The following is an 18,367-nucleotide window of genomic DNA, read 5'->3' as shown; positions in this document are numbered from 1 at the left end:
ATTACTAGCCCTAGATTAAGTTCCATTTAAACACCTTTCTAGTAAAGTAAGCTGAGGTAAAGGAACCAGTTTTGTACATACACCCAGCCCTTAGAGATTGAGTCTGTGTAGCCCGCTGCTAGCAAAATCTCATATGATTTGCAAACCACTACACAGAAGAGTAAGAGATTTATAAAGTACATATGGTACCTCATACAACTATATTTCTGGGGCAAATGTTCTGCCCCTCTAGGACTTGGAACACTGGAACTTACATACACTGTTGCAGGAGTTTGAATTAGTTTAACCACTTCAGAACATTGTTTACTGGTATCACAAAAGCTGAACAAATGCATAGCCTATGAGCCAGCAATTTTACTCCTAGGTGTATACCAACATAAGTGTATACACTAATGCACCAAAAGACATGCACAAGTTAATAGTAGCACTCTTCATGTTCAGGAAGATACCTTTGGGGTGGGGAAGAGCTAGTGATTGAGAGGTGGGCTTCTGAAGAATTGGTAACATTCTATTTCTTGATCTGGTAACAATAAGGGTGGGTTCACCTTGTGAAAATTCGCTGTTGTATATACACTTATGATATGTGCATTTTTCTATACACTTGTTATACTTTAAAGCAAGCAAAGTTTTTTTTTTAAATGGTAAATTTACATAATCAAAGGTTCCAATTTTTCCATCATTCATTTTACCCACATTCAATTTTCCTTCTCCTCATTAATGTCTTCATCCCACCCCCAGGTTTTTTCCTCTAATAATTCCTCCAACTGTATTATTTGAAACATATTTTTCTGCCAAGAGGAGCTGGCATTTCTGCACACTTGCAATTTTTCCAGAATTCTTAACTGGGCTAATTCCATGGTAGTTATCTCCACCTTATGACTCAAACAAACACTGAAGAACTCCAAAAGACTTTAGGGGGTAGATGCAAAGTGACAGCCTCTTTCTCCACCTTTTTCTTTATCCACTAATTTGAGGGCTCCTCTGGTTCACTAGGAATATCTCTAGCAACAGAAACTCTCCTAAGTATATAATTCAATTGGCTAGTCCCACTATCTTATATCCCCACAGCCAGCTCTCACTGCCTTCTAATCAATACCTTTGGACACACTGAACATTTCTGTTCAAGGTGTAAGGACAGGAATCTTTTCACTAAGATCATCAGTTCTAGATATCTGCTAGAAACAAAGTCATATACTAGGCTTTCAAAGGCCAGCCTTATCCTGGCTTTCCTTAGAGAAACACAAAGGTTTTACATATTAGTAGCAGGTAGAATTTCTTTAAGAGGGGCTGCTGAGAAACCTTATGACTATGGGGTACAAGCAAAATAATACTGCATTTCAGGATAAGTGTATCTGGCAAGAAGCCAGTATCACCAAGTCTATACTATCCCTGGAAGTCTACCCACACATACCCCAACTTACGACTGACACAACTTGACAAGATCCTGGTCAGTAGTGCCTGGTTGTAATCCCCGGATGTAGAGGTTGGTTTTGCTCAGCTGGTCATTTCCATTGCTCCCACTGCTGCTATTAGGGGTACTATTGCTTGGACTAGGTGGTGCCATCTGCTGAGACAATGACACATATGGCTGCAAGGAGACATGAGGATCAGAAGGTCAAAAGGATTATACATTTAGATGTTAGGGAGTGAGGAAGATCCTGGCCCCTTGGAAAGAATGATTTCAAACTTTAATAGCAATGAACTCAATAACAGAGGAAAAAAAAAAAAAACTAAAGGAACTCCTGTCTTCCATGGAGTAAGTAAATACATAATTGTCCTATCTATCTTTTGGGAATAATGAGAGGCCAAATAAGCTTGTTAAAGGTTTGAAAAACGATCCTTTGTTATAGTGGGATGTTTTTATCATACAGATGCTAGAGAACAATGTATGCCTATTAAGTAAATTGTGTCATGAGACAAGACTAATAAAATCTAGGTTCCATTAAACAATGAAGAGGATATAATAAAGATTTTTAAATCATGAAGGTATCGAATAAGTTGAACATAGATTATTCACAAAACTGTATGTCCTGGCTGGTGTGCCTTAGTGGACTGAGCACCAGCCTGCAGACCAAGAGTTTGCCAGTTAGATTTCCCATCAGGGCACATGCCTGGGTTTCAGGCCAGTTCCCCGATTGGGGGCACGGGAGAGGCAACTGATCACTGTTTGTTTTGTAAATCATGTTTCTTGCCCTCTTTCTCCCTCCTTTCCCCTCTCTAAAAGTAAATAAATAAAATCTTTTTTAAAAAAAGCTGTAGAATATGAGAATTCCAAAATACATGCAAAAGCTTGAAAATTATTGTAAACTTAGACAAATAAAATGAAATACTAATTACTATGTCAGGTAGTAAAAAAATGAATTTTTTTATAATGGTATTAGGGGTTTAGTCAACTATAAGTTATGTTTTAAAAGTTTAAGTAAATGAATAATAGATATATTATGGTCAAGAAATCCAGGGTGGGTGAAACTTCTCTGATCTTTCACTACTGACACCAAGACAGGCAACCAGACTCTGCTAAACATTTTTAGGTACTTCCATTAGAGACAAAATACCAGGTTGGCTGGAACATGGATCCATTCCTTCATGGCGTATTTTATATCCTTAGGCTCTAATCAAGCTTTTAGTGTTTACATTTAGTTTATAATACTCTAAATTTGTATAATTACCTTAATATAATACATTTTACTATATCATACTAATATTCCAGTTTTGCCTTGGCTTAAAGCACTTGATAATATAAGTCTATTTGAAATGACATTAAAATGCCAGTTTCATCTCCAGGTCTCTCTCTCAGAGATGTTGTAGGTTAGTTCGGTTCTAAAACACCTCAATAAAGCAAGTATAGCAATAAAACGAGTCACAAATTTTTTGGTTTCCCAGTGCATATAAATTATGTTTTCACCATACTATAGTCTATTAAGTGTGCAATAATATTAGGTTAAATAAAATCATGTACTGTACATACCTTAATTTAAAAACACTTTATTGCTAAAAAATGCTAAGCTTCATGTGAGCCCTCAGTGAGTTGTAATCTTTTTGCTGGTGGAGGGTTTTGCCTCAGTGTTGATAGCTGCTGACTGATCAGAGTGGTGGCTGCTGAAGGCTGGGGTGGCTGTGCCAATTTCTTAAAATAAGACAACAGTGAAATCTGCTACATTGATTGACTGTTCCTTTCATGAACAATTTCTCTATGTCATATGATGCTATTTGAAAGCATTTCAACCACAGTAGAACTTCTTTCAAAATTGGAGGTAATCCTCTCAAATTCTGCTGTGGCTTTATCAACCAAGTTTATCTAATATTCCAAATTCCTTGTTGTCATTTCAACAATCTTGCCAGTATCTTCACTAGTAGATTCCATCTCAAGATGCCACTTTCTTTGCTCATCCACGAGAAGCAACTCCTCATCTGTTTTATCATAAGATAGTAGCAATTCTGTTATATCTTTGGGCTCCATTAATTCTAGTTCTGCAGTTACTTCCTCCACTGAAGTCTTGAACTCCTCAGTCATCATGAGTGTTAGAACCAACTTCTTTCAAACTCCTGTTAAGGTGGACATTTTGACTCTTCCCAAAATCATGAATGTTCTTAATGGTATGAGGAATGGTGAATCCTTTCCAGAAGGTTTTCTTTCGATTTACTATTTATTCCCAGATCCACCAGAGGAATCACTAACTATGGCAGCTATAGACTTATGAAATGTCTTTCTTAAATAATAAGACTTGATATTTACCTGGCAGGGGAGATATCATAATCACGAAGGTGGTTTTCCCAGGGCAAAGTTTATCCATTGTACTCTGGATGTGCTGACACCTGCAATTTCCCCAAATGTGGAAAATGCAACTGCATGATTTGTGGTAGTGTGGGACTGCGTTCGCACTCTCCCCATGCCCCCCCAAAATAATAAGACTTCAAAGCCAAAATTGCTATTTGACCCATGGGCTGCAGAATGAATGCTGTGTTAGTAACCATTAAAACAATATTAATCTCCTTGTACATCTCCATCAGAGGTCTTGGGTGTCCAGTGCATTGTCAATTAATAATAATATTCTGAAAAGAATCTTTCTTTCTGAGCAATAGGTCTCAACAGCAGGTTTAAAATATTCAATAAACCATGTTGTAAACAAATATGCTGTCATCCGGACTTTGTCATTCCACTGATTAAGCATAGGCTGAGTAGATTTAGCATAAATCTACTTAAGGGCCCTAGGATTTTAAGAACAGTAAATGAACACTGGCCTTAACTTAAAATCACCAGCTGCATTAGCCCCTAACAAGAGAGTCAGCCTGTCCTTTGAAGCTCTGAAGCCAGGCATTGGTGTCTTTTTAGCTATGAAAGTCTTAGATGGCATCTTCTTCCAACATAAGGCTGTTTTGTCTCCACTGAAAATCTGTTGCTTAGTGTAGACAACTTTATTAATTATGTTAGCTACTTTCGGCCAAGATGGAGGCCTAGACAGACACGCTAAGTCTCCTCCCACAATTAAGAAGGACTACAACTACCTCAAAACTAGAGACAACCAGAAGTTCCAGAAAATCAAGCTGTATGGAAGTTCAACAAACAAAGATATAAAGAAGAAATATTCATCCAGATAGGTAGGAGGTACAGAGCTGGGATGGAGAGGACGTGGTGTGGTGGTGGCAGCAGCAGTGACAGCGGCAGGCCAGCAGAAAGTGCAGTCACATTTTTTAAAGTAGGGGGGGACACCTAGGGAGCACTCCCAGTACCAGACCAGACTTCGAAGCTCACGGTCCCAGCGCCAGGGAAAATAAAGCCTTATTGCTTCTGACTGTGCAAACCAGTGGGGCTTGGGGCGGAGGAAGAAACTGTTGGTCTCTCAGCAGAGTTCGCTTGTTTAAAGGGCCTCCATGGTCCTAGAAGGTCCACCTACTCTGGGAACAACGGCCAGGGAAACAGCTAGAGAGGCGCCAGTCCCATATGGAAGTGAGAGAAGGGCCTGGAAAAGGGGCGAGTGCTGAGCAAGTGGCATTATTCCCTCTCAGACCCCTCCCCCATATACAGTGCCAAAATGTGGTGAAATAGGTCACCCTGTAGTGATGAATACCTAAGGCTCCACCGTTACAACATAACAGGTGTGACAGCTCTATCTAAGACACAGAGGCAAACAAACACATGAGCCTGCCAAGATGAGGAGACAGAGAAGTATGGCCCAAAAGGGGGAACATACCAAGGTTCCAGAGGGAGAACTAAGCAACAAGGAGATAGCCAACCTAACAGGTGCAGAGTTCAAAACACTGGTGATAGAGATGCTCACAGACTTGAGAGATATGCTTAAGTGTGGCAAACGCATAAGGGAAGTAGTGAAGGCTACGCTAAATGAAACAACGGAAAATCCACACAAAATCAATGGTGAAGGGAAGGAAACTGGGGTTCAAATAAATGATTTGGAACATAAGGAAGAAATAGACAGTCAACCAGTACAGAATGAGGAAACAAAAATTGAGAAAAATGAGAAGAGGCTTGTGAACCTCTGGGACAACTTTAAACATTCCAACATCCTAATCATAGGGGTGCCAGAAGGAGAAGAGAAAGAGCAAGAAATTGAAATCTTAAATGAAAAAATAATGAAGGAAAACTTCCCAAATTTGGTGAAGGAAATAGACATACAAGTCCAGGAAGCACAGAGAGTCCCAAACAAGCTGGACCCAAGGAGGACCACACCAAGACACATCATAATTAAAATGCCAAAGGTGAAAGATAAAGAGAGAATCTTAAAAGCAGCAAGAGAAAAGAAGATAGTTACCTACAAAGAGGTGCTTATAAGACTATCAGCTGATTTCTTAAAAGAAACTTTGCAGGCAAGAAGAGACAAGCAAGGAGTATTCAGTGTGATTAAAAGCAAGTACTTCCCACCAAGATTACTCTATCCAGCAAAGCTATCATTTAGAATGGAAGGGCAGATAAAGTGCTTCCCAGACAAGGTAAAGCTAAAAGAGTTCAGCATCACCAAGACATTATTATATGAAATGTCAAAGGGACTTACTTAAGAAAAAGAAGATCAAAATCATGAACATTAAAATGACAACAAACTCAAAACTATCAACAACTGAATCTAAAAAAATAAAAACAAAACCCAACTAGTCAAACCAGAATAGGAACAGAATCACAAGTATGGGGATCATTTGGCGGGTTATCAGCTGCGAGGGGGAAGGGAGATAAATAGAGGAAATGGTGTAGGGTTTAGAAGCATAATTGGTTGGTACAAAATAGACAGGGGGAAGTTAAGACTAATATAGCAAAGGGTGAAGCCAAAGAATGTTTATGTACAACCCATGGACATGAACTAAGGAGAGTGGAATTGCTGGAGGGAAGGGGGGGTACTGGGCAGTGGGGAGCAAAGAAAAATAACTGGGATTACTGTAACAACATAATCAATAAAATATACTTTAAAAAAAAAAAGAGAGAGAGAATGTTGTGACTTGTTTGATCTTCTATTCAGACCACTAAACCTTTCTCCATATCAGCAATAAGGCTGTTTCTCTTTCTCATCCTTCATGTGTTCACTGAAGTAGCACTTTTAATTCCCTTCAAAAACTTTTCCTTTGCATTTACAACTTGGGTGACTGGTGCAAGATGCCTAGCTTTTGATCTGTTTCAGCTTTTGACATGCCTTCCTCAGTAAGCTTCATCATTTTTAGTTTTTTTATTTAAAGTGAGAGATGAGCAACTCTTCCTTTCACTTGAACACTTAGAGGCAAATTATAGGATTATTAATTGGCCTAATTTCAATATTGTTGTGTCTCAGGAAATAGGGAGGCTAGAGGAAAGGGAGAAAGACAGATGAATGGCTGGTTTATGAATCAGTCAGAGCACACAAAATTTATCTATTAAATTTTCTGTCTTATATTAGTGCAGTTACAATAGTAAGTAACATCAAAGATCACTAATTGCAGATCATCATAACAAATATAAGAATAATGAAAAAGCTTGAAATATTGTAAGAATGACACAGAAACACAAAGTGAGCAAATGCTGTTGGGAAAATAGTTCCAACATACTTGCTTGATAGAGGGTTGCCACGAACCTTCAATTTGTAAAAAAAGGCAATATATGCAAAGTGCAATAAAAGAAAACACAAGAAAATGAGATATGCTGTATACTACTGTGGAAAATCATCAATTCATAAAGGAAGACAGCAAGGGGGGAAAAAAAGAAGGAACCACAAGACAGTCAGAAAACAACAAGATTACAATAATAAGTCCTTACCTAGTAATAATTACTTTAAATTTAAATTATTAAATTCTCCAATCAAAGGCAGAGAGTAGCTGAATAGATAAAAGGCAAGATACAACTATATCCTGCCTACAAAAACTCACTTCAGTTACAAGGACACACTGGGAACAAAGCGAAGGGTTGAAAAAAGATATTCCACAACAAATGGAAATCAAAAGAGAGCAAAGATAGCTATACTTATATCAGAAAAAAAATTTTTTAAGTAAAAAACTAACAAGAAACAAAGAAGGTCATTATATAATGATAAAGGGGCAAATTCATCAAGGAGTTATAACAATTGTAAAAATACATCCAATATCACAGCACCTAGATATATTAAGCAAATACTAACAGATCTGAAAGGAAAAATAGACAATACAATAATACTAAGGGACTGCAATACCCTACTTTCAACAATGGATAGATCACTCAGACATATCCTGAACTACTCTTTAGACCAAATGGACCTAATAGAACATTCCATCTAAAAGCAACAGAATAAACATTCTTCTCAAGTTCACACGGAACATTCTCTATAATTAGAGCCCATGTTAGGTCACAAAACAAGTCTCAACAAATTTAAAAATACTGAAATTATACCAAGTATCTTTTGTGACCAAAATAGTATAAAACTAGAAATCAATAACAGTAGGAAATTTTGAAAATTCACAAATATGTGGAAATTAAACACACTCCTGAACAACCTATGGGTCAAAGATGAAATAAAAAAATATCTTGAAACCAGCAAAGATGACAACACAACATACTAAAACTTATGGGATGCAGCAAAAGCAGATTTAAGAGGAAAGTTTATAGCTACAAATGTCTACATTAAGAGCTTCAAGGAACTAGAAAAAGAACAAATTAGGCCCAAAGTTAGTAGGGGAAAAAGGAGATAAAGATCAGAACAGAAACGAATAAAACAGAGACTAGAAAAACAATATAAAACATTAACAAAACTAAGTGTTGGCTTTTTTTGAAGATAAAGAAAATTGACAAACCTTTAGCTAGACTTACCAAGAAAAAGAGAGGACTCAAAATCATAAACGAAAAAAGAGATACTACAACTGATACCACAGAAATACAAAAAATTACAACAGATTCCTATGAACAATTGTACATCATCAAATTGGACAATCTAAAAGAAATGGATAAATTCTTAGAAACATACAACCTACCAAGTCTTAATCATAAAAAAACAGAAAATCTGAACAGACTAATAACAAGTATGGGAAATGAACTGTGTACTTTTAGGTCATTAGTGAGTAAAATACAGGTTATTTGAACACAAGCACTGCAATACCAAACCAGTCAATCTAATAACCAAGAGGCTTACTACATGACTGGATACCCTGGACAAAGGGATAATTTATGTCCCGGGCAGGATGGAGCAAGAGGGTATGAGATTTCATCATGCTACTCAGGAGAGTATGCAATTTAAAACTTATGAAATGTTTATTTCCCCAATCCATGGAGAAATAAGAGTCTTTTCAACAAATGGAATTGGGAAAACTGAATATCTACCTGCAAAAGAATGAAGCTTGACCTTTACTTTTTAGTGTATACAAAAATTAACTCAAAATGGATCAAAGACCTAAACATAAAAGCTAAAACTATAAAACTCTAGAAAGAAAATATAGGGAAAATTCTTCATGAAAGTGGGTTTGACAGTTTCTTAGATATGATGCCAAAAGCATAGGCAACAGAAGAAAAAAATAGATAAACTGAACTAAATCAAAATTAAAAACTATAGTACTTCAAAGGACACCAGCAAGAGTAAAAAGGCAGCCTACAGAATGAAAAAAAAATTTGCAAATCACATATCTGCTAAGAAGTTAACATTCAGAATATATAAAGAACTACAACTTAACAGCAAAAAACAAACAATCCATCAAAAATTGGGCAAAGGACTTAAACAGACATTTCTCCAAATAAGATATACAAACAGACAAGTATATGAAAAGATGCTCAACATCACTAATCATTAGAGAAATGCAAATCAAAACCACAATGAGATACCATCTCACATCCATTAGAATAGTTACTATAAAAAAAAACAAAACTGAAAATAAATGTTGGCAAGGATGTGGAGAAATCATAAGAACCCTGTTCACTGTTGATGGGAATGTAAAATGGTACAGCTGTTATGGGAAAATATTAAAACAGAATTACCATATGATTCAGCGTATCTACCTCTGGGACTATACGCAAGAGAACTGAAAGCAGAGTCTTAAAGAGTATGTGTGCACCCACATTCATAGCAGTATTATTCACAAAAGCCAAAAGACAGACACAACCCAACTGTCCCTCACAGATGAATGGGATCAACAAAATGTGGTATATACATACATACAACAAAATATTACTCAGCCTCAAAATGGAAGGAAATTCTGACATGTACCAACATGAATGAACCTTCAGGACATTATACTAGGTGAAACAAGCCAATCACAAAAAGACAAATACTGTATGATTCCATTTATATAAAGTACTTAGAGAATTCAGAGAGAGAGAATGTAGAACAGTGGTTGCCAGAGGCTGGTGGGGGGTGCAGAATAGAGGGTTGTTTCATAATGTATGTAGACTTTCAGTTTTGCAAGATGAAGAGTTCTAGAGATTGGTTGCAAAACAATGTAAGTAAATGTACTTAACACTACTATACTGTACACTTAATGGGAAAAAAATGAGCATTATGCTGAGTGAAATAAGCCAGTCAGAGAAAGTTAAGTACCGTATGATTTCACTCATATGTGGAATCTATGAACAAAATAAACTAACAAAATAGAAAGAGAATCATATATAGAGAACAGACTGACAACTGTTGGAGGGTAAGGGAGCTGAGGCTTTGGGTGAAAAAAGGGAAGAGATTAAGAAAAAAAACAGATTGACTATGGATGCTGAGGGGCGGGCTGGGTGGAAGGGAACAAAGGGGTAAAAATAATATAAGCAATAAAACATTAAAAAATTCAAAAGAAACAAACAAACTCATAGACGTAGACACCAGTATGGTGAGTACCAGAAAGAAAGCGGGGTGAGGGAAGGCAGAAGGTATAGGGAGGATAAATGGTAACGGAAGGAGGTGACGTGGAGTAGTGAACACACAATACGATATACACCTGAAACCTATATAATTTTATCAACCAATGTCACTCCAATAAATTCAACAACAACAAAAAAGAAAAAATGGTAAATTTTATGTAATGTATATTTTACCACAATTAAAAAACAAATAAAGTACTAAGAAAAAGAGAATGGGAGACAAGGAAGTACAGACTCTATAGGAACTACTCTTTCAAGAAGTATGGTTATAGCCCTGGCTGGTGTGGCTCAGTGGATTCAGTGACAACCATGCAAACCAATTACCAGTCCCAGCACATGCCTGCGTTGCGGGCCAGGTCCCCAGTAGGGGGCATGCAAGAAGCAACTGGTCAATGTATGTCTCACACATCGATGTTTCTCTTCCTCTCCTTCTCCCTCCCTTCCCATCTCTCTAAAAATAAATAAAATCTTTAAAAGAATAATTTACTGATATACAATTTATATACCATGTAACTAACCCATTTAAACTATAAATTAAATGGTATTTAGATCACCGAGTTGTGCAACCATTACCACAATCAATTTTAGAACATTTAATTATCCTAAAAAGAAACCCAATACCCGTTACCAATTACTCCCCATTTTCCCCCAACCATCCCCCTCCACGAAGACCTAGGCAACCACTAATCTGCTTTCTGTCTTTTTGGATTTGCCTATTCTGGATGTTTCACAGAAATGGAAACATAAACTATGTGGGTTTTTTTGTGAATTGCTTCTTTCACTAGCATGTTTTCAAGGTTCATCCATTTTATAGAAAGTATCTGTACTCTATTCCTTTTTGTTGTTGAATAAAATTCCAAATTCCATTGTATGGGTATATGCGACATTTTATTTATCCTTTCATTGGTTGAGGCATATCTGGGTTGTCTCCACTTTTGGGCTATTGTAAACAATGCTGCTACAAAAAGTGGTATACAGGTTTTTGTGTGGACATGTACTTTAATTTCTCTTAGGTATATACCTAGAAGCGTGCTTAATCTTTTAAGGAAATACCAAACTGTTTTCCAAAGAAGCCACACCATTTTACATTCCCACCAGCAATGTATGAAGGGTCCAATTATTTTACATTACCTATCTTTTTTTTTTACATCCATCCTAGAGGGTGTGAAGTGATATCTCATTGTGGTTTTGATCTGCATTTATTTCCACAATGGCTAACAATGCTGAGCAGCTTTACGTGGCTATTTATAGATCTCCTTTGGAGAAATAGGTATTCAGATCTTTAGCCCATCTTTTTAATTTGGTTCTGCTCTCCATCTTAATCAAAGCTATTAAAAGATTGGTCTATACACATCATGTATATACTTCCTTTCATGTTTTACTCAACAATCCACTCCAACCTTGCTTTTGCTCCCCACTCAGAAATTGTTTGTCTAAGTAACCAACCACCTCTACACTAACAAGACCAATGACTATCCCTCAGTCTTCATCTTTCAGGATAAAACTAATATTTGCATATTTGCATTTACTTCCAACCAACCTCTTATTCTAATCTTTATTTTTCCTGTCCTGTTTCTTGTCTATATTTTTCTGTTTTACAGCACATTTTCTTTTGGAATAAGAAATGTAAACCAATAATCAAAGGATATGTCCAGAGAGCTATAGGTAACACAACTGGCTAAATCATAGTGAATGTAATGGGATCATGGGAGAGTGATAAAGATTTTGACAGACTTTAGTGAACATGATTGGTCGGGAGGTTTCTGTGAAAGGAACTGGGATTATGAGAGTTCTTGCATTCTTTGACATCAAAAGAACCCCTCAGGAAGAACTCTATGCTTAAATGAAGCTCTTTGGTTGTAATTGTCCCTCCCCTTAACTTCCTCCCCGCCCCCAACATGTACTTCTCCATCTTGCACACCGGGCAGTGTAGATTGCCACGTCTGCATGTCGTGGGCTATAATCCTTTCTTTTCCTAATTTATACTGGTTTCTGTAGTCGACAGGGGGAGGTGGGAAAGATAAGGAGAAGCTAGATAAATACTGCATAAAAGTCTTTATACAAGAAATGCTCAGCACTAAACTATTGGAATGTTGGCAGATTGTTCTGGCAGCAGGTAAAAAATTACCTGGGAGCAAGAAACAGGAGGCAGGGAGATCATGTTATATGATTATTATCAAAGTAAAGATAATCTGTAACAAGAGCATAAATTAGTGTAGTACTGCTGAAAAAGGAAAGGAGGGATCAACGGAAAGACATTACCACTAAACTTTAACCAACTATGTTAATTTTATTACTGATAACAGAACCAATAGCTAGCTGGCCAGTCTAGAGATGTTAAAACTGGAAGTTTTTAGTCCATAGTTCTACTAAATGTAATTTGATGGGAACTAGATGAAAATGTAGTAAACACCAAAATATTCTCCCTGTTAGAACTATAAATATAGTTATCGCTTCTCCCTTTCTTCTCTCCTGAGTAAACACTTCTGAAATTTTCAGGTAACTCAAGCTTCTAAAAGAGGAAAGAGTTGGCAAAGCCCATCGGCCAGTCTCACTCTCATCCCTGTCTCCCACCCTCCATTGGTTTTCAGTATAAGATGAAGAGAAAATAGAAATTTATGTAAAATAGATTGGGAAGGCCAAATTATCGCAGTCCGTTTTCTTTTTCCCCAAAGGAAATGCTTGTTGATGCTCTGAGGAGTTAAATTATAATAACACATGCCAGGAAGATGATGTCAGGGAAGGCGTGGTTAGGCCCTTTACAAGTCTGAAATTCCTTTAGTCCCAAATATTTCCTCTTTCAATCTCACCTACATTCAAATCTCTCAACTGAAGCAACTATTTCAAATGTTGAAGAAACAGGGTTGAGACCCCTAGAACACAGACCTTTTTACTGCAGTCTTTTTTTTTTTTTAATGAACCAGGAGTAATTGAAGGGCTTTAAAAACAGATGTATTTTTTAAATGTACATCATTTTACAGAATCTCCAGGTGATACCCACATTTCCCCCCTTCTGTGACTATTTTAATTTCAAAGAAAGGAATGGATGGATATTCAACATTACATCCTGAGAAAGAATCTGCCTCTATTAGGCATTATACATTTGTTGTTTTGATTTGCATTTCCCTAACAATTAGTGGTGTTCAACATCTTTTCAAATGCCTTCTTTTGAAAAATATCTATTCAGATCCTTTGCCTGTTTTTTATTTGGATTATTTGTTTTGTGTTGTTGTTGAGTTCTATGAGTTTTTTATATTTTGGTATTAACCTCTTATTGGACGTATCACTTGCAAATATCTTCTCCCATTTGGTTGATTGCCTTTTTGATATGATGGTTTCCTCTGCTGTGCAGTTTTTTAGTTTGATGGAGTCCTGTTCATTTATTTTTGCTTTTGTTTCCTTTGTCTTTGGAGTCAAATTCTAAAAACACCACTGTGACCAATGTCTAGAAACTTAGTATCCGTGTTTTCTTCTATGTATTCTATTGTTTCAAGTTTTACATTCAAGTCTCTAATCCGTTTTGAGTTACTTTGTGTGTGTGTGTTATAAAACAGTGGTCTAGTTTTATTCTTTTGCATATGGCTGTCCGGTTTCCCAACACCATTTAGTGAAGAGAATTTTCCTTTCTCCATTGTTTATTCTTGACTCCCTTATCATAAATTAGTTGCCCATATATGTGTGGTTTTATTTCTGGGCTCTCAATTTTGTTCCATTGATCTCCATGTGTTTTTATTTAAAGCAGATACTTATAATTTGTATTTTTTCAGAAGTTTAGAGTTTGATTGTTCTTTCAGTTTTTTAAATGTTTCAACAGGTCCAAAAACTTCATTATAGACTTGTTCTACTTGAGAAACTGAGTTCTTAATAGAAATGGTAAATAATCCAGTATCAAAATTGTAACTACCTTGCCACAGAAAAAGTCTGGTGGGATGGATACCTATACCGAACCGCTACAAGTTATTTTCCTTGAGGAGTAAGATTTGGATAATAAACTTCAGGTCATGACTTTTAATTTTATACACCTCTTTATGCTTAAGGTCTTTTTTAAAATGGGCATGTCTTACATTTACAACTAAAAACTAACCCTGACTGGTGTGGCTTAGTGTGTTGAGTGCTGGCCTCAAAACCAAGAGGTCGCAGTTTCGATTCTCAGCCAAAGCACTGCATGCCTGGGTTGTGGGCCGGGTCCCCGGTTGGGGGCGTGAGAGAGGCAAACGATGGCTATTTCTTTCCTTCTCTTTCTCTCTCCCTTCCCCTTCCCTAAAAAATAAATAAATCTTTTAAAAAATAAATAATAAAAAACTAATAAGAGTTATTTTTAAAATTAAACTGTGGCTATAACTATGCATAAATTATATGAGCAAACCCACCCAAAACACTCTCCCCAAAAGAGAAATGAATACTAATATTAAGCCCCATATTTCAGCACAAAAACAAAGAGCAATGTGGTAATGCTTTACTTTACATACACCCAATGTTCACAAACCTACATATTTACACAAGGAGTTGTATATAGAGCCACAAAGCGATGTGATCATAACATTGACCTGTAAGAACCTAAAGAATTCTTCACAAATACATTAGGGAGTATGCATTTACTCCCTCTACCAATGCTTCTTAAATTGCTTCTCAAACCGTAGAAGTTATCAAGAAGAGATATAATATTTAAATCCAAATCCATAATCATACTTTGTTCCCTATACTATCCTAGATTTAGAAGATGGTTAAATATTTTATTAATACTACAAGAGGGGAAGGGAATAGAGAGCTAAGAAAAGAGAAGATTTTAGATAACATCAAATACATGAAACCCCTAATAGAAAAAAAAAAACAACTAATTCCTGTAACTCATTTTATTTTATTTTAATAGGTCTGGGTAACCAGAGAGACTTGGAGGGAAAAAATTCGGAAGGAAACTTTCATATAGTACTATGTAAGATCTGAAAAGAATAAAGACAGATGCAATATCCCTCTATCAAAATCACAAATCCATGTGTGTGTGTGTGTGTGTGTGTATTATGGAAAACCAATAATGGACCCATATTTTTTTAAGGCTATAAACAGAAAGAACAACATATAAACTTATATCCATAAACTGACACTAAGTGTTTTGGGTCTATCCAAACAATTACCCACTGCCTTGATCACATACACGCTGTTTAAATCTACCTGTTAATAGCCCTGGCCAGGTAGCTCATTTGGTTAGAGCTGCATCTTGACACAGCAAGGTTACAGTTTGATCCCAGGTCAGGCACATACAAGAATCAACCAATGAATGTATATAAGTGGAACAACAAATTCATGTCTATCTGTCTCTCTCCCTTCTTCTCTCTAAAATCAATCAGTCGATCAATCTACCTGTAATAGTCTCTTTAGTTATATGAGAAAGCAGCAGGAATTCCTTCCTACACTCCAACACTCCATCAGATGATCAAAAGATCCCTAAATGCCTAGGGTATCTTTTTTCTTCAAAGAACAGCTACAACACCAAGACAATGTATAGGATTCTTCTGTTACAGCACTAAATTCCTCCTAATCCAGCACTGCGTGCCCTGAAATGCCAAGAAACCGCCAAGGGCAGTCCCTGGCAGATGTGGGCATGATGTCCACCCCTCTCCAGGCAGCCCCTGTGCCCACGCACAGCACAACTCTTCGGCAGCCTCAGGTTAATACTAAAGACTCCCCGGATCCCTGCTGAGCCTGGCTGTGTACAGATCTTGAAGTACCAGCCCAGCAGCAAAACCCAAAGAACCACAGACCTTTCTGCCTTAATCCTAAAGTACGTCTGCTCTTAAAACTCCTTTCCTTCAGGGTGGGCTGGGTAGGGTCTCTATCTGTCTAGAAGAGTAGTCCCGGTTGTTGATGAAGCTGTTGTGATTTCACTGCCGCTACTTCTGCTGCCTGATAGCGCTGCTGGAATGGGTAGGAGGAAAGGTGGGGTGGGGAAGAATGGAAACAATCAAAAAGGTAAAATAACACTGGAGGCGGTAGGCTCCGGGCCAGGGTCTGAGATGACAGATTATCCCTGCGGAGATTGGGTGTACTGGCAGGAAGTCAACCTAATTTCATTTCTTAAAGATACAAACTTGCCAGCTTGATTTGTTTTTAATTCCCCTGCCTTCTCCTGCCTCAGATACACAGACTGCAAATTCCTGGAACTTCAGAACCAGGTGAGAAAAGATGCCAGAAAGTGGTGGAAAAGGGAGAGGTGCTGAGATGAGAAAGGAATCCTTTTCCTGTCTTAAGGAGAATGTTAAAGCCAAGAGTACTCCCCGATTCCCAGAAGAGAAAGTAGCTAAATTCCAAAAAAAAAAAAAAAACAACAAACCCCACTTTTCCCTACCTTTTTGTTGTTCTTGTTATAGCCAAAAGTCGAAATCCCAGGTCTGGAAGTCACGGATAGCAGCATTTTCTCTTTAATATTAGGAAGCTGAGAGAGAGGAGAGGGAGAGGGACAGGGAGGGGGAGAGAGAGAGGGAGAGAGACTGAGGGAGAAGGAGAGAGAGGGAGAAGGAGAAAGAAGGAGAATGAGGGAGGAAAGGAAGGAGGGGGAAGGAGGGAGGGAGAGGGTGAAGAGAGGGGGAGGAGAAAGGGGGAGAAAAGGAGCAAGAGGGAAAGAAATGAGGGGGGGTGGGTAAAGAATGAGCTGGGGCTGCTTGTTGACGTCACTGAGAGAAGTTAACCCAGAGTCTGAATGAAGCACTACCACTGGGTCCTAATGCCCAAGATGTTATTTTTTAATTTTTCACAAGCTTAGTAGTTAAAACAAAAGAAAAGTTCTTAGGTATACCCCTTTCCATTCCAGCCCCTTTCCTCTATGAATAAGTTCTGATTCTCATAAAAAGACAATGAGAATTGTTTTCCCTTAAGTATCAGCTATAAGAAGATTTCAAGCTTGATTTTAAAGGGGCCACTGGGACACACTGCTTTGGAAAACATGTGAAGAAAATCATACTAAGAATATGTGAGATGAACTGAGGACTCCCCCCACCCCACCCCACCCACATTTTATATTTACAGTGATCTTAGTATATAAAGAAAAAACAAACAGGAGAACTCACCAAAAAACAGACCGCAAAACAGAATACGTATAAGAAATAACTCGTTTCAGATCCTTGGACAGTTCTTTTCCTCTTGGGTCAGGCTAATGGGCTGATGCCTCTCACTGCTTTTCAGAATCCTCCAGGTAAGACTTCAAATTTTAGGAGTTATCAAACTGGACTTTGTCATAAAACTTAGTAACTAGTGGTTTCTGCCCCACCCACCCCCGCCTTTCCTGGGATATATGGTAACTGCCTAGTGGTTTCTTTGGCTATCTTATTAGACTCTTTATCCCACTATTTTCTAGTCTTTAAGGTTCATGAAGCTGAAACAACTAGAGTTACTCACCAAACCTGGAACTTATGCCCAAACTGAAGTTTACAGAGTTTAGAAGTTTGCTTCCAGTTGTCTCTGAGCTGTAGAAGAAAATAACTACTTAAAAAGCATATGCTTCACAAAGACTAAAAATACAAAGTTCCTAGAAAAGAACATAAATTTAGAGTGAAGAAGCTAACACAGCTGCAACAACACTCACCTCTAAGGTTCAAAGGAATGTCCTGCAGAAGAAGCCTTAACAGGAAAAGAAACTTGTATGAAACCAGAAATCTAAGAATGATACCCAGGAACTCCTATCAATCCAAGAGGAACAGGGATGTAGAATGAAAGGCTTCAAATCCCTTCTTAAGCCCACCTTGCTGCCATCATAAATAGTCTCTTACGACATAAATTAACCCTCTTTGCTTACGCTCAAACCCTCCCTTAAATGAAGTCCCAATCTCTATTCTAGTTTTCCTGTCACTTTTTGCTGTGATAACAGGACAGACAGTACTAACATTCTGCAGAGTAAATACACATATACCACACCCCCAATCTCTAACTTTCATTTCCAATAGGACAGGAAGTGCCTGCTCAGCTCAGGGGACACAGGAAGGGTGGGAACAGCCTCAATGTGGGAATTGCAACAGAGATTGAAAGCACAACAGCCAATGCAGTAAATAAGTTAATGAAAGCATCTCTCAGTGATATCATATTATTTTAAACTCCCTTTCC

General features: G+C 37.6%; 1 protein-coding gene and 1 non-coding gene across 10 annotated transcripts in view; one reads left to right on the top strand and one right to left on the bottom strand.

Annotated features, from left to right (window-relative positions):
• Window positions 1-18,134, bottom strand: part of RBMS2 (RNA binding motif single stranded interacting protein 2) — a 39,409-nt gene extending 21,275 nt beyond the window's left edge. For 2 of the 9 annotated variants that reach the window (XM_090273428.1, XM_090273425.1), the window contains exons 1-2: window positions 16,620-16,856; window positions 1,422-1,588 (exon numbers count right to left, since the gene is read on the bottom strand). In XM_090273428.1, the coding sequence (XP_090129554.1) occupies window positions 1,422-1,588; window positions 16,620-16,685 (233 nt within the window). In that variant the 5' untranslated portion in view covers window positions 16,686-16,856. Of the gene's footprint in view, window positions 1-1,421; window positions 1,589-16,619; window positions 16,859-17,337; window positions 17,502-17,665; window positions 17,734-17,852 lie in introns of those variants that run through there. The other 7 variants (XM_090273422.1, XM_090273424.1, XM_090273429.1 and 4 more) reach the window with 6 other exon arrangements.
• LOC150011976 (U1 spliceosomal RNA) lies at window positions 3,729-3,892 on the top strand. The gene has a single exon (XR_016511068.1). It is a non-coding gene; the product is annotated as a U1 spliceosomal RNA (small nuclear RNA).
• Window positions 18,135-18,367: the final 233 nt, after the last annotated feature.

The sequence above is a fragment of the Furipterus horrens genome, unplaced genomic scaffold (assembly GCF_987537825.1).
Source record: "Furipterus horrens unplaced genomic scaffold, mFurHor1.1.pri manual_scaffold_4, whole genome shotgun sequence".
Taxonomy (NCBI): Eukaryota; Metazoa; Chordata; class Mammalia; order Chiroptera; family Furipteridae; genus Furipterus; species Furipterus horrens.
Note: the sequence above shows the minus strand (reverse complement) of the source record. Positions and strands in the feature narration are given on the sequence as shown.